General features: G+C 51.1%; 8 protein-coding genes and 1 non-coding gene across 9 annotated transcripts; 3 read left to right on the forward strand and 6 right to left on the reverse strand.

The window, feature by feature from the left end:
• Positions 1-1,206: 1,206 nt before the first annotated feature.
• P174DRAFT_434078 (casein kinase II subunit alpha/alpha') lies at positions 1,207-2,440 on the reverse strand (the record flags this gene model as incomplete). The annotated part of the gene is made up of 4 exons (XM_024825842.1): positions 1,207-1,308; positions 1,367-1,786; positions 1,842-2,215; positions 2,326-2,440. 4 exons carry the CDS (start codon positions 2,438-2,440, stop codon positions 1,207-1,209), a joined length of 1,011 nt encoding a protein of 336 aa, XP_024679587.1.
• A 466-nt stretch (positions 2,441-2,906) lies between these two features.
• P174DRAFT_463147 (ribonuclease P subunit p30 family protein) lies at positions 2,907-3,951 on the forward strand (the record flags this gene model as incomplete). Its single annotated transcript, XM_024830224.1, has 2 exons — positions 2,907-2,982; positions 3,068-3,951. The coding sequence occupies 2 exons, from the start codon at positions 2,907-2,909 to the stop codon at positions 3,949-3,951; spliced, it is 960 nt and encodes a 319-aa protein (XP_024679588.1).
• A 90-nt stretch (positions 3,952-4,041) lies between these two features.
• On the forward strand, positions 4,042-4,638 carry P174DRAFT_280067 (uncharacterized protein). Its single transcript, XM_024821549.1, has one exon. The coding sequence runs from the start codon at positions 4,132-4,134 to the stop codon at positions 4,477-4,479; it is 348 nt and encodes a 115-aa protein (XP_024679589.1). The 5' UTR covers positions 4,042-4,131; the 3' UTR covers positions 4,480-4,638.
• Positions 4,639-4,990: 352 nt separating this feature from the next.
• P174DRAFT_t151 lies at positions 4,991-5,076 on the reverse strand. The gene has a single exon. It is a non-coding gene; the product is annotated as a tRNA-Gln (tRNA).
• A 702-nt stretch (positions 5,077-5,778) lies between these two features.
• Positions 5,779-7,903, reverse strand: P174DRAFT_434080 (uncharacterized protein; the record flags this gene model as incomplete). Its single annotated transcript, XM_024825843.1, has 2 exons — positions 5,779-6,304; positions 6,366-7,903. The coding sequence occupies 2 exons, from the start codon at positions 7,901-7,903 to the stop codon at positions 5,779-5,781; spliced, it is 2,064 nt and encodes a 687-aa protein (XP_024679590.1).
• Positions 7,904-8,042: 139 nt separating this feature from the next.
• Positions 8,043-8,667, reverse strand: P174DRAFT_280127 (uncharacterized protein). The gene has a single exon (XM_024821550.1). It carries the CDS (start codon positions 8,534-8,536, stop codon positions 8,183-8,185), a length of 354 nt encoding a protein of 117 aa, XP_024679591.1. The 5' UTR covers positions 8,537-8,667; the 3' UTR covers positions 8,043-8,182.
• On the reverse strand, positions 8,668-10,365 carry P174DRAFT_280132 (DUF3431 domain-containing protein). Its single transcript, XM_024821551.1, has 2 exons — positions 10,241-10,365; positions 8,668-10,092 (listed from the first exon to the last, which is right to left on the reverse strand). The coding sequence occupies exon 2, from the start codon at positions 10,038-10,040 to the stop codon at positions 8,799-8,801; it is 1,242 nt and encodes a 413-aa protein (XP_024679592.1). The 5' UTR covers positions 10,041-10,092; positions 10,241-10,365; the 3' UTR covers positions 8,668-8,798.
• Positions 10,366-11,033: 668 nt separating this feature from the next.
• On the reverse strand, positions 11,034-14,277 carry hrdA (E3 ubiquitin-protein ligase HRD1). The gene is made up of 4 exons (XM_024828167.1): positions 13,871-14,277; positions 13,700-13,804; positions 13,513-13,632; positions 11,034-13,423 (listed from the first exon to the last, which is right to left on the reverse strand). The coding sequence occupies exons 1-4, from the start codon at positions 13,892-13,894 to the stop codon at positions 11,447-11,449; spliced, it is 2,226 nt and encodes a 741-aa protein (XP_024679593.1). The 5' UTR covers positions 13,895-14,277; the 3' UTR covers positions 11,034-11,446.
• On the forward strand, positions 14,268-16,569 carry P174DRAFT_514968 (putative MFS transporter). Its single transcript, XM_024832119.1, has 2 exons — positions 14,268-14,944; positions 15,007-16,569. The coding sequence occupies exons 1-2, from the start codon at positions 14,690-14,692 to the stop codon at positions 16,393-16,395; spliced, it is 1,644 nt and encodes a 547-aa protein (XP_024679594.1). The 5' UTR covers positions 14,268-14,689; the 3' UTR covers positions 16,396-16,569.
• Positions 16,570-16,578: the final 9 nt, after the last annotated feature.

The following is a 16,578-nucleotide window of genomic DNA, read 5'->3' on the forward strand; positions in this document are numbered from 1 at the left end:
GGAGAGGGAGTTGGCTGAGACATCCTTGAGTATGTTTTAGAAATCGGAGGAGTTAACAATCTCCAAGGCGCCGACCGCGCCACAAATTGCCGGATAAGTATCTTGAATACCGGAATAAGAACAAGGAGGGGGAGGGGCAGATGGTTGTGCGAAATGCGGGCATTAAATTTCGCTGGCGCAGAGCAGAGAACGGAACGAATCAGAGGATGTGACTGCGGGGCCCAGAAAAGACTCCGGCGGTGGAGAACGATGTAGTTAAAGTATGGGATCGATTTGATGTCCAAAAAGCATGAATGATCAATCTCATGTATTATTCGGAGAGCATATGAGTCAATCCGCATTCTTTGATCTTCTGCTTCAAGATACTGACTCAACCGGCTAATCGATAGGGGAAGACGCGAGGATTCGAGTCACATCACGTGATATATTTCAGCCTGAGCACGAGCAGCAATTCTACCTAGTTTCTACTCTCCTCCTTAGAGCAGCATCTCTGGTCGAGTATGACATTAGTTTGATCTATCGAAAGCTGCACATTAAGGCAAACGATACTCAAAATCTGGAAATGCATGCTTTCGCCACTTCAAAAAGAGACAGCTTAGAGAATCAATTAAGCCCCCAATAAGACCCCCTCACTCCTTTCCATGACCAGAACAGAAAGACATTAAAGACACAAATGCGCGGTAGACACAGGATGGTGGTGGCATAAGATAAACTGAAATTGGTAATGGAGAAGGCGTATCCCACAACACCATCGAGGCAGTTTACGAAATTGAACAGACAAGGAAGATGTAGAAAACTTGTGAGGGGCATGGAACGTGAAATATAAGATATCAATCAGTCCGAACAGGTCATCAGATACATTGGAGTGCGCTGTACGCCAAGAGTGAGGTGAAATGGGCTCTATACCCAGGCAACATATTAGGTGTACGTCATCTGTCATCATCGTTTGGTTCCGCATTCCATCGCACATGGCACAAACGGTGCGTAGAGTGATACCAGTAAGAGGCAGCAAGTGGCCGCCGTGGGATCCTGTTTGCACCTGTGTTGATTGATTGTCACCACTCTCTTTGGACCCAGATATTGACTCAAAACTTCGAACCAAGCCGGCGGTGTTCAAGAACGCAATTGAATCACAGCAGGTGCTGAGTTAGGGTTCAGTAGATCCCTGAATGTATGAAGTAATAGTCAGGTCAACAACGCCTGGCTTCACGATTGAGACGTCGCATTGTTCCGAGCGGCCTGCGACTCCGCTGCGCGAACCGGGGCGAAGTAGGGATGAGCCATAGCCTCCTGGGCTGTGAGCCGTTCCTAAAAAGCGAAGAAAGGTCAACAGTGATAAGGTTTGAACGAGACGAGGGAGACTTACAGCATGATCATATCGAAGGAGTTTGTCAAGGAAATCGATCGCTTCGTCGCTGATGAAGCGTTGGTTGTCGGCATTAATGAAAGAGTGCCAGGGCTTTCTCGGGTAGCGAGAGAGTATTTCATCATACTGAGGATCGAGCTCGATGTCGTACTTATCCAAGTACTCAAAAAGCTCCTCGGTTCCCAGTACCTTGGCGATCTTCACCAGCTGATCTGAGTTGCTCTGGCCGTGGAAAAAGGGCTCCTTGCGGAAGATCATGGAGGCAAACATCGCGCCCAGGGACCACATGTCCAGGGAGTAATCGTATTCCTGGAAGTCAACAAGCAGCTCAGGGCCCTTGAAGTAGCGTGAGGCAACTCGGACGTTATATTCAGTGCCTTTGTGGTAGAATTCGGCAAGACCCCAATCGATGAGCCGTAGCTAACGTGCCTTGTTAGCGAAGGAACTATGTTGGGGCGTACACAATAGAACTCACTTTGCGCTTCTCATGGTCAATCATGACGTTGTGGGGCTTGACATCCCGATGCATGATGCCTTTGCTGTGGCAGAAATCCAGAGCCTTCAGAAGTTCATACACATAAAAGCGCACATCGTAGTCGGTGAAACGAGGGTACAGGGTCCGAAAATCGGTGTTGTTGACGTATTCGAAAACCAAACTCGGCGTCTTGCTCTGACTGTCACGAACCACATCCAACAGGGCTACCACGTTCGGACCACCCGCCAGATTCTGGAGAATTTTGATCTCACGCTTGATCTTCTTCTTCTTGACCGGTTTGAGGACCTTGATGACACACTTCTGGTAGTTGACAACGTTGATGCCCTCGAACACTTCGGAGTACTTTCCCCGGCCTGTATTGACAATTGTCAGCCTTCAAATGCAACTATATCGTTGTGGCACAGGTCATCCACGATGATGGTAAGGCTCCCGTTGGGTGAATAGACCGGATCTGCTCACTCACCAATCTTGCGGACCACTTCATAGTTCTCCAAAACCCCCCAGGAGATGTTCACACTATCATAGTCCCAGTAGGACCGAGGCATATGCTCGTTAACATCGGCATAGACGCGCGCCATGGTGATGGCGGCTGATTTGCAGCTTCCGAGTGCGCCCACAATGGACGGGATATAAAATGCGGCGGCGGGGTACAGGAGCAGCCCGACACAGAAATTGTCGCAACCAGGAATTGAGACGGAGGACAGACAACAGCTACTGCAAGACTAGGAGCATACAGGCCTGTCTAAACAGTGCAGCCGTGCTATCGTCCAAATTACAGATGGCTGAGATTGAATATTGGGTGGTGATGAGAATGGAGAGGAGCGTTCGCTCCGCCTTCCCAGGCACGTGACGAGACTTTGGGGGAGACGTCCCGATCAATACTAGCGCCCTTCTCGGGACGGAGCAGGTGTTGATGCGGGATAGTTTCTAGATTTCCTTTTGCAGACGAGTTTCCACAGCTTCGATAGCTTATGAACAAGCAAGCTTTGTGAGAAGATTGGTTGGAGGATAGCGGGCGCGGACTTGGCTTTTTAATCTTCCAAAATGTTTTATGATCTGAACGTTCCATACTCCGCGGGTGATCCCGAGATCTCTGATACATTGAGCTTTCTTGCAGAGCGTATGTCACTCTTCCCAGGCACAAGACCTAAGCGGCGTTGCGCGACCCTGAAAATGACCACCTGAGGAACTGACCTGACTACCAGTTGGTTACACAACCGTCGCTCTCTCGCAGACCATCAGCGGAAAGCTTCCATCAAATCTTGCCCCGCCACCTGCACCCACAAATGCTCCCAAGAATTTGAAACTGCTTTCTCGTGTGAACTTGACTTTGTCCGACCCCGCACAGAATCAGCGCCTCGCAAGCTTAGCTCAGGTGTATGACCTGGTTGCGCTTCGCCCTACCAATGAAAAAGCCCTCCTGAATGCATGCACGAATCTCGAATGCGACCTGATTTCTCTGGATTTCTCCTTGAGACTTCCGTTTTACTTCAAATTTAAAATGCTTTCCGCCGCTATCGAACGAGGGGTACGACTGGAAATTTGCTACGGGCCTGGGGTTACAGGGAGCGGGCTTGAAGCCCGTCGGAATCTCATCGGCAATGCTATGTCCTTGATCCGCGCGACACGCGGAAGGGGAATTGTTGTGTCAAGTGAGGCAAGGAGGGCCCTGAGTGTGAGGGCTCCATGGGATGTCATCAACCTGACATGTGTATGGGGTCTGTCACAGGAACTCGGCAAGGAGGCAATCAGTGAGGAAGCAAGAAAGGTCACTGCGCTAGCTAAATTGAAACGCACAAGCTGGCGTGGAGTCATCGACATCGTTGACGGGGGACAGAAGTCAAAGTCACAGGTTGTGGAGTCCGGAATGGGGCAGAAAGGAAGGTCTAAGAAGAATGTGTCTCAGGCTCAAGTGACTGGAGACAACCTGAAGAGGAAGGCATCTCTCGGCTCGGAGGCAGCCGTTGAGGAAAACGAGAAACCGCTGTCCAAGCGTGAGATGAAGCGAAGGGCCAAAAAGGCGCGCTTGGTGGCAGGAGATGGCGCTGGCAACGCAACGGGTTCGGGTGCGACTGTAGCCTCCGGCTGAATATGACCCGGCGAGCAAACCACTTGAATCTTGCAGCAACACCACTTCTCTCACGGCCCGGCCCTTCCGACGGATCCGGAAGATGTCATTGAGCATCTATGAAATGCTTCATGATGTTCCGTCACGGATAGAGAACGGTGTCTAGGATTCGCGCACTGCATCTGCGAACCGGTCGGAGTTATGCATGCTTACTTTCGCACTGTGTCAAAGCCGATATTCACCTATGCTGAGTATAGTCTGTTTCACTCTGCAGTTGAACCCGAGCAGGTGCCCGCTTGGATACTTCTACAGGTGGGAAAACCGTGCTGTGGCACATCGGGGGCTCAAGACATGCAGGTCTACATCACTGCAACGAGCCGAAACTACCGACCAGGGGCTACTAGATGCAGCAGCCTATCCGGTTACCGGTCCGTAGCAGCCACTTCGACCTTGCGCTCGCTCGGCATAACGGATAGCTGGATGCGATTGGGTACTAACCAGCTGTCATGGATCCGGATTCGAGCTCATGTTGATTGGGAGCGCCGGTAGGCTCGTGGGCTCGGTAATGGACGCGATACTGGTCTGGTAGGCACATAAAGTAGACAGGTATATTGTGCAAAAACGTCTTGTTTTAGTTACCTCGTACACATTGCCTACCATGATCTGAGCATTCGAGCAATAGAAATATCCAAAAATCACTTGAATACAATTGTCTGTCCTCACTTAACAGGATGAAGGCTGTAGTCCTATCATTACAACCAACTTCGCCGCAATGCACTGGACGTAGAATATGTCATTTCGAACAAATTCTCCAGCTGAACATGGTACGTAGTCCTACTCTCCGCGTTCGCACAATCGAACAAGCTACAGACGAGCTCGACCACTCGCATATCAAGATATATATAACCCTCACGGGCATCACCACGACAAAAATACCCACCACCAGCATTCTAGCACATAGATGCAGGTTGGAAACTCGAAAACCAAGGAGCAGAAAAAGCGAAATCCACACTGTCCTCAATAATTGCGATGACACGTATTAAAAAAAGCGAAAAAAGAAAGCTCCTACCCGGATTCGAACCGGGGTTGCCGGAAGACTCAGCGAATGCTCAAAATCCGGAGTCATAACCACTAGACCATAGAAGCGATTTCTGTTAGTAACGCTAGCTAGCAAAACCTATCAGCTAATCAAGCATTGGAGGATGAAAATCCGTAGAGCAGGGTAATAATCGAACAATAAATTCGCGAACCACGTAAAAATGCACAGTCGGGAGGCCAGTGCCACCCTATGGTTACAGTTAAACAGATGCCGGGGCGATCGACGAGTCTAAAGGTCTCGGCCGGGTGCATCCAATGGAAGACTTCGGCATGGTCCTTACCTATGTTGTTTTGCTCTGCAACGGTAGCTTAGGTCTAGCCCGACTAGGAGCAATCTGAGGAACGGTTATGGCAAATAGCCTAGGAACCAGAGCACTATTGGAATCTATTTCATGGAATGCACTCAACTAGGAGTGTGACGATGATAATCAAGTAAGAACGAGGTATCATTTCGATATCGAAGGGTAAAAGTACTTGTACATGAACAAGGTATCATGGGTAAAGGAAAAGTATTATCCGCAATGGAACGGCAAGCCAAAGTCATGAGTCATGCTTGAAAACGCAAGGGTATGAAAGCCACCAGAAAGCCATGCAAATAACCCCCAGAGCATCAAGACAACGTACCAGATTCTCAAACAGACACACCACGTCAGTCCCTGAATGACAATGAGGAGGGAATCACTGCAGCCGGGTCGAACGTATGAAAGGAAATAGATGGCAATGTAAAGGAAATCGTCGATGTGTATCCTCTCATGTGCTCTCTAGGTCCAGAAGAACTTTCAAATCGCCATCCATCCAGTCCACGTTACCAGCCGAAAGAAGGGCCATTGTCCAGTCGCCGTCGTTCTGTACTGCGGCCAACCCATCGGGAAGCCAAGCCTTGAACTTCCAACCGAGCGAAGAGCCCCATGAGCCCCCTGATGCATCCATGGCAGAATCGGAAGGTAGGCCCGGCAATTGACCTGCGAATCGACGAGAGATGAGCTGCTTTAGCGTCTCCAAATCGGGACACTGCACAGCGGGTACATCAAGGCGAGGCAGGATACGTTTTCCTTGCTGCATGATATTTATACGAAGATAGACGGAGTTCGGAGGTGCAGACATGGAACTATGTGCATTGGTATTTGCGTTTCCTGACATGGAGGGAAACTGCGGTGGCGGAAAGAGTTGAGGCTGCGGCATCGGATCGTGGTCATGAGTAGAAGTGTGAACGCCTTGCTTAGCGGCCAAGTTGTCGCGAATAATGCGCGAAACATCACGGGTGATGCTGCTTGCACTGTAAGGGGGTCAGTCGCCGTACCTGTCGCGAGATGATAATGAGGAGTAGGTATACATACAATTCATTTCTGGCAGTTGTGTTGTGGTTGCCGCCGATTCGCCAGCGCAGATCCGACGTGACATCCGCATTTACGATGCGATGTATGTTCTCATCCTCACAAGGCGCAGTGCAATCGTAGCCGCCCTCATGAACGACCTGGTAGTGACTATCGACAGCGGCAACCAAACCTCGCCAGTCCGGCTGCTGGAGACCCGAAAGATACCATAGATTATCGAGTTCAAAGTCGTGATTATACAAATCATATGTCTTGTGAATTGCATTCCAGTCATGCGTATATCCGTCGAGTAGAAGATCTGTCAGGCCGAGCTCCATGTTTTGTGATGTCGAGTCCATTTGGGGTTGAGGTGGTGGCATGGGGACCTGAGATGAAGAATACTCTTCTGGCATATGATGTTGAGGGTGCATCTGAAGCTGCCCGTCAGAGGAAAACCTCGGCGGACTTGCGCTGGTAGTAAAGGTCTGAAAGCTTTCATTCGTCTTCCGTCTCCTTCGCTCATCAGTGCCGCCTCCTTTCCGCGTTTCAACAGCATATTGCCGCTGGCGTTCATTGGTAACCATCCTCCGGAGTAGCGGAATCACCAAAGAAATGATTTTCTGCTGGTCGCGTGGCCAGATGTAAGACCTCGGACCCATGCCTTCGTTGACGACATTCTCGCCGAAGAACCGTTCTCCGTTCCCTTCGGCCTCCAAGAAGTGGCGCACACAGTTCCACAGTCTTAATTTGACCATTTCTGTATCACCTTTGCCCCGCTGGCCAACGCATTCCCGTCTCTCAGGATATTTAGGATCGAGCATATATGCTTTCGCGGCTGCTTGTAAATGCAAGAAGTTTTCCGGCGACAACTCCAGAGAGGCGAAGAGCTTCGACATTGGCGGACGGGTGTGCTTCTTGTTACTGGAAGGTTGGCGAAATAGAGCAGCGGCGGAATGAACGCCAGCGGCGCGAGCGTCAGACAGAGATTGGGGCGCGACGGCTCTAATATCTAAGTCTCCATCATAATGATGAGAAGGCGGGTGAAGATGGTGTTGCTGCTGTTGCTGCGATTGCTGCGGACCACCAGGAAGGCCAACTCCACCGGCGGCTGTCAACGCTGGATCAAGTGCGTCCTCTCCTCTTTTCCGTTTCTTGGAGACAGATCTTGACAATCCTGAAGACTGGCCCTGGTCGTTGACCGAAGCCGACCCTGATCCGCGTAGCTGTCTACCTGCACTCATTCCCGCCCCAAAACTTCCATCTCCGAAGCCGTCGTCTTCAATGTGTATTTCCGGACCATAGTTATCCAAGTGATGTTGATGACCGGCTGCTCCGGCCGCTGCAGCCACCGCCGCCGCTGCGGCCCATTCCGAAACGTCCTGACCAGCTGCTGCTGTCGCGGCTTCCACCAAACCAGCTAACTGATTGTCATTTGGGGCATATCCGCTTGTCGCTAGATGCGCATGCGAATCGACGTGAGAGGTATGAGGTGTCTGATTAGAGAACTCCGGGGCCGAAGTCGCGGGAGGATGCTGGTGGTTGGGCGTCGATGTGGACGTCATGACGATTTTGAGTACGAGGTCGGTCGCAAGGCCAGGTATCGTCCTGCTCGATGAGGAAGGAGCTGATGTGAAAGTGTCTCGAAATGCGGCGACTGGTTGGCGCGGGGGTTATGACAGTGTCAAGCGCGGAGGACCGTAAACGGAATGCTGCGATTGATAATCTGTTTCGCAATCTGAACGGCAGTCTTCGTGGACCGAGGGAATGAGTATCCTTTTCGAGTACGTCGGGAAGACAAAGCGGTCGCGAATGAAAATAGATTCGTATAGGAAAAATCTCCTTCAAAAAGATCTGGCCATAGCTAGGCAACCTATGACCGTTTCGCGCGAATTGTAAAGCTCTCGTCCCCTTGCGATGTGTGAGCTCGCTTCAGCCAGAGTCGCCGCCCGCTGACGAGGCGACAAGGAAGCTTGGGAAGCGACAGGATCAATAGGTGGACAGAGATCAGGGAGTTGAAGCTTCCCACTATATGTTTTTCGCGCGAATCGCGATAAGTTGATTGAATCAATCAGATAGTAGCTAGATGACGCTGTTTGCGCGGTTTGAAGAGAGGACAGACAATGCAAACTCTGCACGAGAACAAGAGGCTGTTTCGGAGGACAAGATAATCCGATATGGTCACATGACCATGCCATTCAATCATGAGGTGAGATAAAGAATCGACAAGAAGACCACAAGGCAAACAGCAAACGGCATTTTGCAAAAACTGACCATCTTAGATAAAGTACACTTTCTATTTGACAACTGCAGAGCCGACCCAGATCGACAATCATATGCGACACTGAATGTAAATAGTGCAAATGTTCGAGCATATCCCCTGCAACAACCTCTCTTCTGCCTGCAGAAATGCGAGGAGGTTCTGGAGTCTATTGTAAAACAAATGAAGATATCTGACTTTTAATAACCGTCGCCCTCAGTCCATTTTCTACCTGCTTCCAAGGCCCGAGCTTTGGGGTCCATACCACGCTCGGCGGCATTGTAGAGAACCTCGTTGATCTTCTGTTCTTTCTCATAGATTTTTTCCCGAAGAGATTGATCCTTCCCGGGCTCCGGGATGTTGAGGTGACTCGTTTCTCCCAGGGTACCACGCATTCGAGCGATTTCGACAGTCTGGGCTCGGGATTTCCATCGCTTGAGCTCATCTTCCAATTCCTCTTTCTCATGGCCCAGTCTTCGGTACGCCTCGTACTCCTCTTTACCGCCGAAGCAGAGCCCGTACCCGTCACAGAAGCAGATATGGACCTCGGGGCAGACGATGTGTTCACCAGTAAATATCACATGCCAGAGATACTCCCAGATACGGCCTGATATGTAGTCGCTCAGTTCTGTCCGGAGTATCCAATCTCGGTAGAAGACAAAACGCGCTTTGGGGATAGCCAGGATTCGCTCCCGAGAGACGGCAAACTGAGCGCAGCAGGGCTGCGCTAGAACCTGTGGAACAGGGTCGTCCGGGAAGATCTCCCCCCAGGACCGCGCCAGCATCGTCTCCTCTTGCTTCTGTTCGTTGTCCTCTGGGTTACTGGGATGCATCCAGTCAGGGCAGCCGGGCTCCCATATACACCGCAGATTCATGTATCCCTCCCGGACCACTCGCGCAACATTCAGGCGACGCAGCATCTCGGCCGCATCGCCACCAAATATCTCCTCGTTGTGCCAGGCGAACTGATGTGAATGCATGAACGCCACAATATCCGGCAGTTTGTCGTAATGATCGATGATAAAGCTCAGATAGACCATCACTTCATGTCCCTTATTCTTCGGCGGATGTAGGGGAGACGACGGGTCGTCGACAACATAGATTGCCGACTGCCAATCGGGGAGCTCGGCCGCGATCCAATTCGTATCTTCATTCTGCGTCTTCGGGACGACGAGCATCTTCGTGTACTCGGCTCCGTCGGGCTTGGGGACACCAGGCATATATTGCGGCCGGGGAGCGTATGGTGTCCGGGACGGGCGGCTGTCCACCAAGCTTATGTTCAAAAGTCCGGATGGTATGGGGCTAGGTGAAGCGACCAATTTTCCCAACCCCACGGCCTCTGGCGTCCGCCGCCATTGTCTCGAGAGACTAGTGACTGCGAAGAGGAAGATGACGAAAAAGGCAAGACCAAGGAGGGGGACCGCTCGCCGTGAGGAAATCATCGAAGAGGATATGGAAGACTATACAGAGTGAAGAAAAGGAGAATAGAGTAGGCTGTCGCAGTCATCTCAAGTACACTCATTAGCCTCAGTTTCTGGAATATACTCGCGGTGAAGGTCGGGCACAGCAAAAGCTCAAGAGAACCCGTGTAGATGCCCCTGAAGATGCATAAGGGGCGCCATGAGGGAAATTCACGACTCACCGGCCAGTTCAAGATAGTGAGCAGATCATGGGCTCACTCGCAAGGCTCCAAGAACCAGCTATGAGGAGAATAATCCGGCTCCAGAAGCGAAAAGCAGAGGCCTGCGACCTCAGCGGCGCAAATACGTAGATAAGACTCCAGTAGCCTGTAGCGAGTAGCCGCAAGCTGGCATACAGAACGCCTCAAAGCAGCGACCGGGGCAAATTCCGACTGAAAGAAATTGACTTTGAACTCAAAAGAAAAATACAGAGCTGAATAGGAATCGAGAAATTTAGTCTTGATAGGTGTTCACACAGACCGATATGCAAAAGATTGGCGCATTATTCCCCAACCCGGGTGGAGGTGGAGCCTGCGTAATCAGTGGTGACGACGCAGGGTCGAGGAGGCCGATTACTCCGGAGGGAGAGATAATGTCCCAATCCCAAACTGCAATGGGTGAAGTTTATTGTTCTCGCCAGCTAGATATCACAGAATCAGTGCTAGGACAGACCATAGATACTCTCTATGAAAGAGATTACTCGTAGCATCCGGTCTCCAAGTTCCTTTCACGGTCCAAAGTGGCCAAAGGTGAAACACGGGCTAGGCCCTGAATGGCGGGTTATGTCGGCGAGGTTAATTTAGCTTGATGAGTCTTATTGGAGCAGCAGAACGATCTTGCCCCTGATCTGCAGGAATGGAATGGTGGACGCCATTCCTAGGGTATCCCCAGAATATCTAATCTAGATACTCCATACGCTTTTATTGTGCCTCAGCAGGGTTGAACTCAAGATCGATGAGCCTGAATCGATCATTGGTGTTATTCCCAGCATTGCAATGCTTTTGAGATAATCTCTCACTTAGCGGATAGAACTTCCATGTCCAGAGGTGCCACACTTCAGTATACAAGAGTGCAACACTTGGGACGAGCAGACCGATGTCTTCAGCACGTAGAAGGTAGGTTATGTACAAAGACAGGACGAGACATTCAGGTTCTGTAGCGTTCCATGGTAAGGCTTAGAAATAGAATTTAAGATCATCAGACAACGTAGTGGAGAGGGAAGTATCAAGTACTTAGCACATGAGAAGCGCTGCGATATGATGGTATATACTCACAACAAACCCGGGTATGATTCAGAATCGCTCAAGAACGCCAATAAAACAACATTACAGAGGAATATGCACCATGAAGAGATATCAAGACAGTTAGTGGGATAGGCAGTCAGGTTTTCAAGCCTCCTCGTCCGCAGCATCCTCAACTGTCACCACGCGGGCCTTGCCCTTCGAGGAGGAAGATTCTGGCGATTCGTCCGCATTTGTGGCTTCATTATCCCATGCAGACGATTCCTTCTTTTCTGACGGCTCCCCAAAGACCTCTTTGCCCGAATTCCGAGACGATGATTCGATATACGAATGCGTTGCTGTCGTCGGAGTTTCCGAACCCCAGTCAGGCAGCGAGGAGGTAGTGGATCTGGCTGCATCAACTGTACCCGAGCTTTCCCCATTCATACTCGCTGCCGGCGCCGAGTTTTCAGTGACAGGGGGATCCTCACGCACTTGCACCGTGGGGGTAGGTTCTGGAGCAGCTGTAGGAATTGGACTCGAGATACCGCTTGGACCCTGTCCGGCCGATTGAAGGGGAATGAGAGACCAGCCTTCCGGGAGGCTAAGGCCCTCTGGGAGTCGAGAATCGCCGGATGGAATGGCCGAGGCTTGAGGATTCGAGCTGAATTGCCGACGTAATGTAGCCGACAAAGGTGAAGAAGGTTGGAAAGTAGATGCTGGGGATATGGTGGTGTTCGGGTCGCTGGAAGCTGCAGGCGGATTGCGAAGTCTTTGTAGCTCCGCCTGAAGCAGTCGCACATGATGCAACTGTTCGGCAGTAACACGGAGGTTGTTGATTTCCTGCATTATCTGCAGCTCCATCTGGTGAAGCTGATTCTGCATCTGCACAAAGTTCGACGGCGTGTTTGTCGGGAGAGCTTGGGGCACTGGCGCTGGGATTGGTCGTCCGAAACCGAGCCCGAAACCAATCTGCCTTGCACCGGGCGGGATTGCGATATTCGCCGGTTGCGCCGGGACATTGCCCTGATGAATTTGTTGGTGAAAATTGCGGAAGAGATCGCCCCGACCAGCTCCAAAACCAATCCGGAATGGTCCAAATTGGAATATGCGGGCTCTCGGTAGGTTATCAGCCGGTCCGTTCTGGCCAAAAGGCTGATTGCCAGCCGGCACATTTGGTTGCGGACCGGCGGCACCGTTGCCTTGACCAAGGTTGATATTTCCGGGAGGGTGATCGCGGTCACGCGGAGGCGCCATGACCGGGCGTCGGCAGGTGGGACAATTCTGCTGTCTTTCTAACCAACTCCGAAGGCAAGAAAAGTGTAAGATGTGACCGCACGGGAGTTTCTTTGGACGTAACCTTTCGGGAATCCGAGGCCTTGGCTGAGCAGGTGCTGCCCCGCCCTCACCAGCGCCCGCAGGCTCCTGCCAATGAGCCATCTCTTCACGACAAATGATACATACATCTTCTCTTGCTACCTCCTCAGGGGTGGCATCCGGGTAGCGCTCATTCATGTCCCGGGTCGCATTGCGGTAGCGGACGAAATCCATTATCCGTCGGCCGAAAGAACGGATAGTGACGACCACGTCGCGAAGGATATGGATAGGCAGGCCGTAAAACATGAAAAGGATGGCGAAGAAACTCAAGTAGACCGTCAACTTGAAGAAATCGGTGAGTAAATCGAGGTAGAAGATCCAACGACCCTTCTCCTCCCAGCCTGGAACATCAAGTTCCATCTCGTCGATATCATTCTCGTCCGGAAGATCGGCAGCTGGAGGCGTCTCTCCGGTCTGGGCGTTTTGGCGTAGAGCTTCTTCTCTGGCGGCACGAATTTCCCGGCGGCGCTCTTCAACCTTGGCCTTTATCTGCTGCCGTGTTATGTATAGCTCAACTAGTGAGATGGTGTACCTGGCGGCGGTCGAGCTCGAAAGGATGGTAAGGACGGCAAACTCAAACCCGAACATAACCATCATATCCGGTCGCGCTTGTTCAAGAACGGTCGTTATGCAGTATTTCAGCATGAGTGAATCAAACAGAACTGCCAGTACGAGGGAAATCGCCAGCCGGGTGTGAAACAAGTGCGGATTGGCCGGGGGTTGCTGCTCCAGGAACTCGACGCGGCCTTCACCAATCCACCCCCAGACCTTTCCAACAAGTAGACATACAAACATGACCAAGAACCACCCGCCAAGTTCCCCCGGAATATTGTCATTGCCAGGCATGTTTCTGTGACCGCAAACCATGCCTTTTCGTAAAGCTGTTCGGTCTCAATCGGCCGCAAGGGTCCGTACAGGAGACGTTGAAGCCAGAACAAGAGGAACCCGACGACGAGAAGACACAAGTTTGTAAGTATCTGTGGTAAGTCAGTATTCTGCGTTATTTCGCCGGCCACGTTCTAGAACGACCACCGGGAGACTCACCATGAGATTCGCGCTGCTCTGAGAAAGGTATACGCAAGCGGCGTAGAAATTAACCCTCTGGTGAAGCGCTTTCAGGACAACGGCCGTAGCCAGAGCCGCAGAGGCCTATAGAGAATGTTGGTCAGCCTGTTGTCGAGTCCAAGCTTCCTCCGCCTTGTGTGAGCAACTTACCCCAGCATAAGCGGCTAGTCTCATGGCCAGAAACTAAATGAGGCGAGTTAGGAGTCCTATGTCATTGATATAAACACAAAAGCGGACGCAGTCAAAGTCAAGGTCAATAAGGCATTAGATAGTCTGTTGATGCACAGCGTCCGTAGCGAGTGAGAGATTAGAAATGTGGCCGGAGATGGATCGCGTGTACGGAGGTTTTGGACAGCTATACCTGTAGACTAAGACAACAACTCGTGGGGAACCATTCGGCCCACCGCCTGAGTTCCTTGCCTTACGTCAGCGATCATCAGCTTATCAGCCAAAACCCAAGAGTCAAGACTCGATTTTCCCGAGTATATCCTTTGTTTTTGTGAGTGAGAGACTGTCAGAAGGTTGGAGGGCGAATTAGAGTTGGATGCTGGCTTTTAGTGGATTCTAATTGCTTTGTATGGCTATCGATTGCAATGCAGCCCTTCACTGAACTACTGCGGAATATAAACAAACAGGCAGAAGCTGATACAACTGCTGTGTCACCCCGAAGATTCCGTAGTACGTTCTCCTCTCGTCTATAATTGATCTGCATTAAGTTCCTGGATTCTCAGCTCGAATACGATATGCGAGTCGTGAATGTATATTTAGATCATGTGACCTGGATGTCAGACAGGTGATGGCTATGCATCAGCCGTAATCACCCTCTTCAACTAAATCCACATCGAATCATTCTCCTCATCTCGCTTGGATCTTGATGCGGAATCGCTCTAGCAGAGTCCCATACAAAAAGGAGCAGAAAGGTCTCCGCAGACTCACCAAGCACATCGACCGGACTATGATTTGGGTGATATGATGGCGTCACATCCAGCTCTATTTACAGCTACCCGCACTCAGACATTCACATATCTGCTTGCCGTCTGTCCATTCTCCATTGCATTTTTGGTCTTCGTCAATTCATCTGTCTCATTCGTGGTCACTGAATTGATTGGACTACACGATGGTGAGGGAGACGCTGTTGGCACCTTGGGATTTGCTGATGAACTGCTCGCGCTGGCCGCGTGCCCTTTATGGGGAGTGCTCTCTGATCGTATAGGCGTCCGCAATGTACGTTCCGTCAATCTTATCTACCAGTATAGTTCCATATCACTGACATGCTCTCAACAAAGGTTTGCGTCATCGGCTACGGCATCATAGCCGTTTCGCTGGTCGTGTTCGTGCAAGCAAGAAATGTCTACCCTCAGCTGCTACTAGGAAGGTTATTCTTCAGCCTGGGAGGCTCTGCAGTCTCGACCATGGTGACAGCTGTCTTACCTGCCGTGGCCGGAGGGACTTCAAGCGAGCAACCGCGTCTCAGGCAAGAATCCCGGGCTGAGGCGAAGTCTCCATCCTCTCGGCTGGCCGGGTTTGTGGGCATGTGCGCTGGCGGCGGTGCCCTCATATCTCTAGCCATTTTCCTTCCTCTACCAGCTCGTTTTCAGAGCTGGGGTTACTCTCCCTCGGAAGCCATCCAGAACAGTTACTACTTGGTTGCTTCGGTGGCGCTTTTGGTCAGTTTCTGCTGCCTGATGGGCCTTAGGGGTCTTGCAAGCGAAGAAGGAAAGGGATGGCACTTATTGTGGGCCTCCCCAAAGACATCTGCGTCCGAGGCCGACCGGCTGGCCTTGAGCAAAGGAGTGATACAATTACCGTACCTCAATCAACTTGGCACAGCGCTTTACTTAGGCGTACGAAACCGGGATATATTCCTCGGTTACCTGGGAGGTTTTGTTGCACGCGCCTCATCAGTCAGCATTTCATTGTTTATTCCCCTTTTTGTCAACCACTACTATCGACGATCGGGCCTGTGCGGTCATGAGCAGGGCGAGGTGCCAGAACCGACGCCGAGAGATGTCAAACAAACGTGCCGCAAAGCCTACATCTTGGCTTCCATCCTGACCGGCGTCTCTCAGCTAGTTGCTCTGATCGCGGCACCGGCGTTTGGGTATCTGTCGGAAAGATCGCGCCGGTACCATGCACCGCTTCTGTTCGCCTCTTTGACTGGTATTCTTGGCTATACTGTGTTTGCGCTGTTGCCTAGTCCTCAATTCAGCGGATCGGACGGCAGTGCGGGTGTCTTTGTTCTAATGGGCTTGATCGGTATCAGCCAGATCGGGGCCATTGTCTGCAGCCTGGCGGTGCTGAGCAATGGTATCCTCAGTATCAGTCTTGATTCTGACGGTTCAGAGATTTTTCACACGCAAGAGGGTCCCGTGAGTACTTCGACGAACCAGGAAAACCAAGACGTCGACGAGCATCAACCCTTGCTACAAGGATCTCCGCGTCACAGAGGTCACCAGCTCTCCCACCTGAAGGGATCAATTGCTGGTGTTTATTCCCTGTATGGAGGGGCAGGAATATTGTTTCTGACCAAGCTTGGAGGTCTACTGTTCGATGATTTGTCTCCAGGAAGTCCGTTCTATATAATGGCCGGCTTCAATGCTGTACTGCTTCTCGCAGGGATTGCAACTGGTGCAATGAGCTATGCGAAAAAGTCTGTTAACCGTGCTGAGGCTTAGCTGTTGTCAACTGCGGCAGATCAATTGCCAACACTACCTGATGGGTGGGCAGTGCGTTTATCTTAAGGGGAATTGCAGGACGAAGAATTGTTAACGATTTGATGACCGTATTTCTCAATAATGCATGCTTATTACTTGGCTCACACGATGGACTTTGCATAACATAAAGACAACTACCAAGAG

Source organism: Aspergillus novofumigatus (assembly GCF_002847465.1).
Source record: "Aspergillus novofumigatus IBT 16806 chromosome Unknown P174scaffold_7, whole genome shotgun sequence".
Lineage (NCBI taxonomy): Eukaryota > Fungi > Ascomycota > Eurotiomycetes > Eurotiales > Aspergillaceae > Aspergillus > Aspergillus novofumigatus.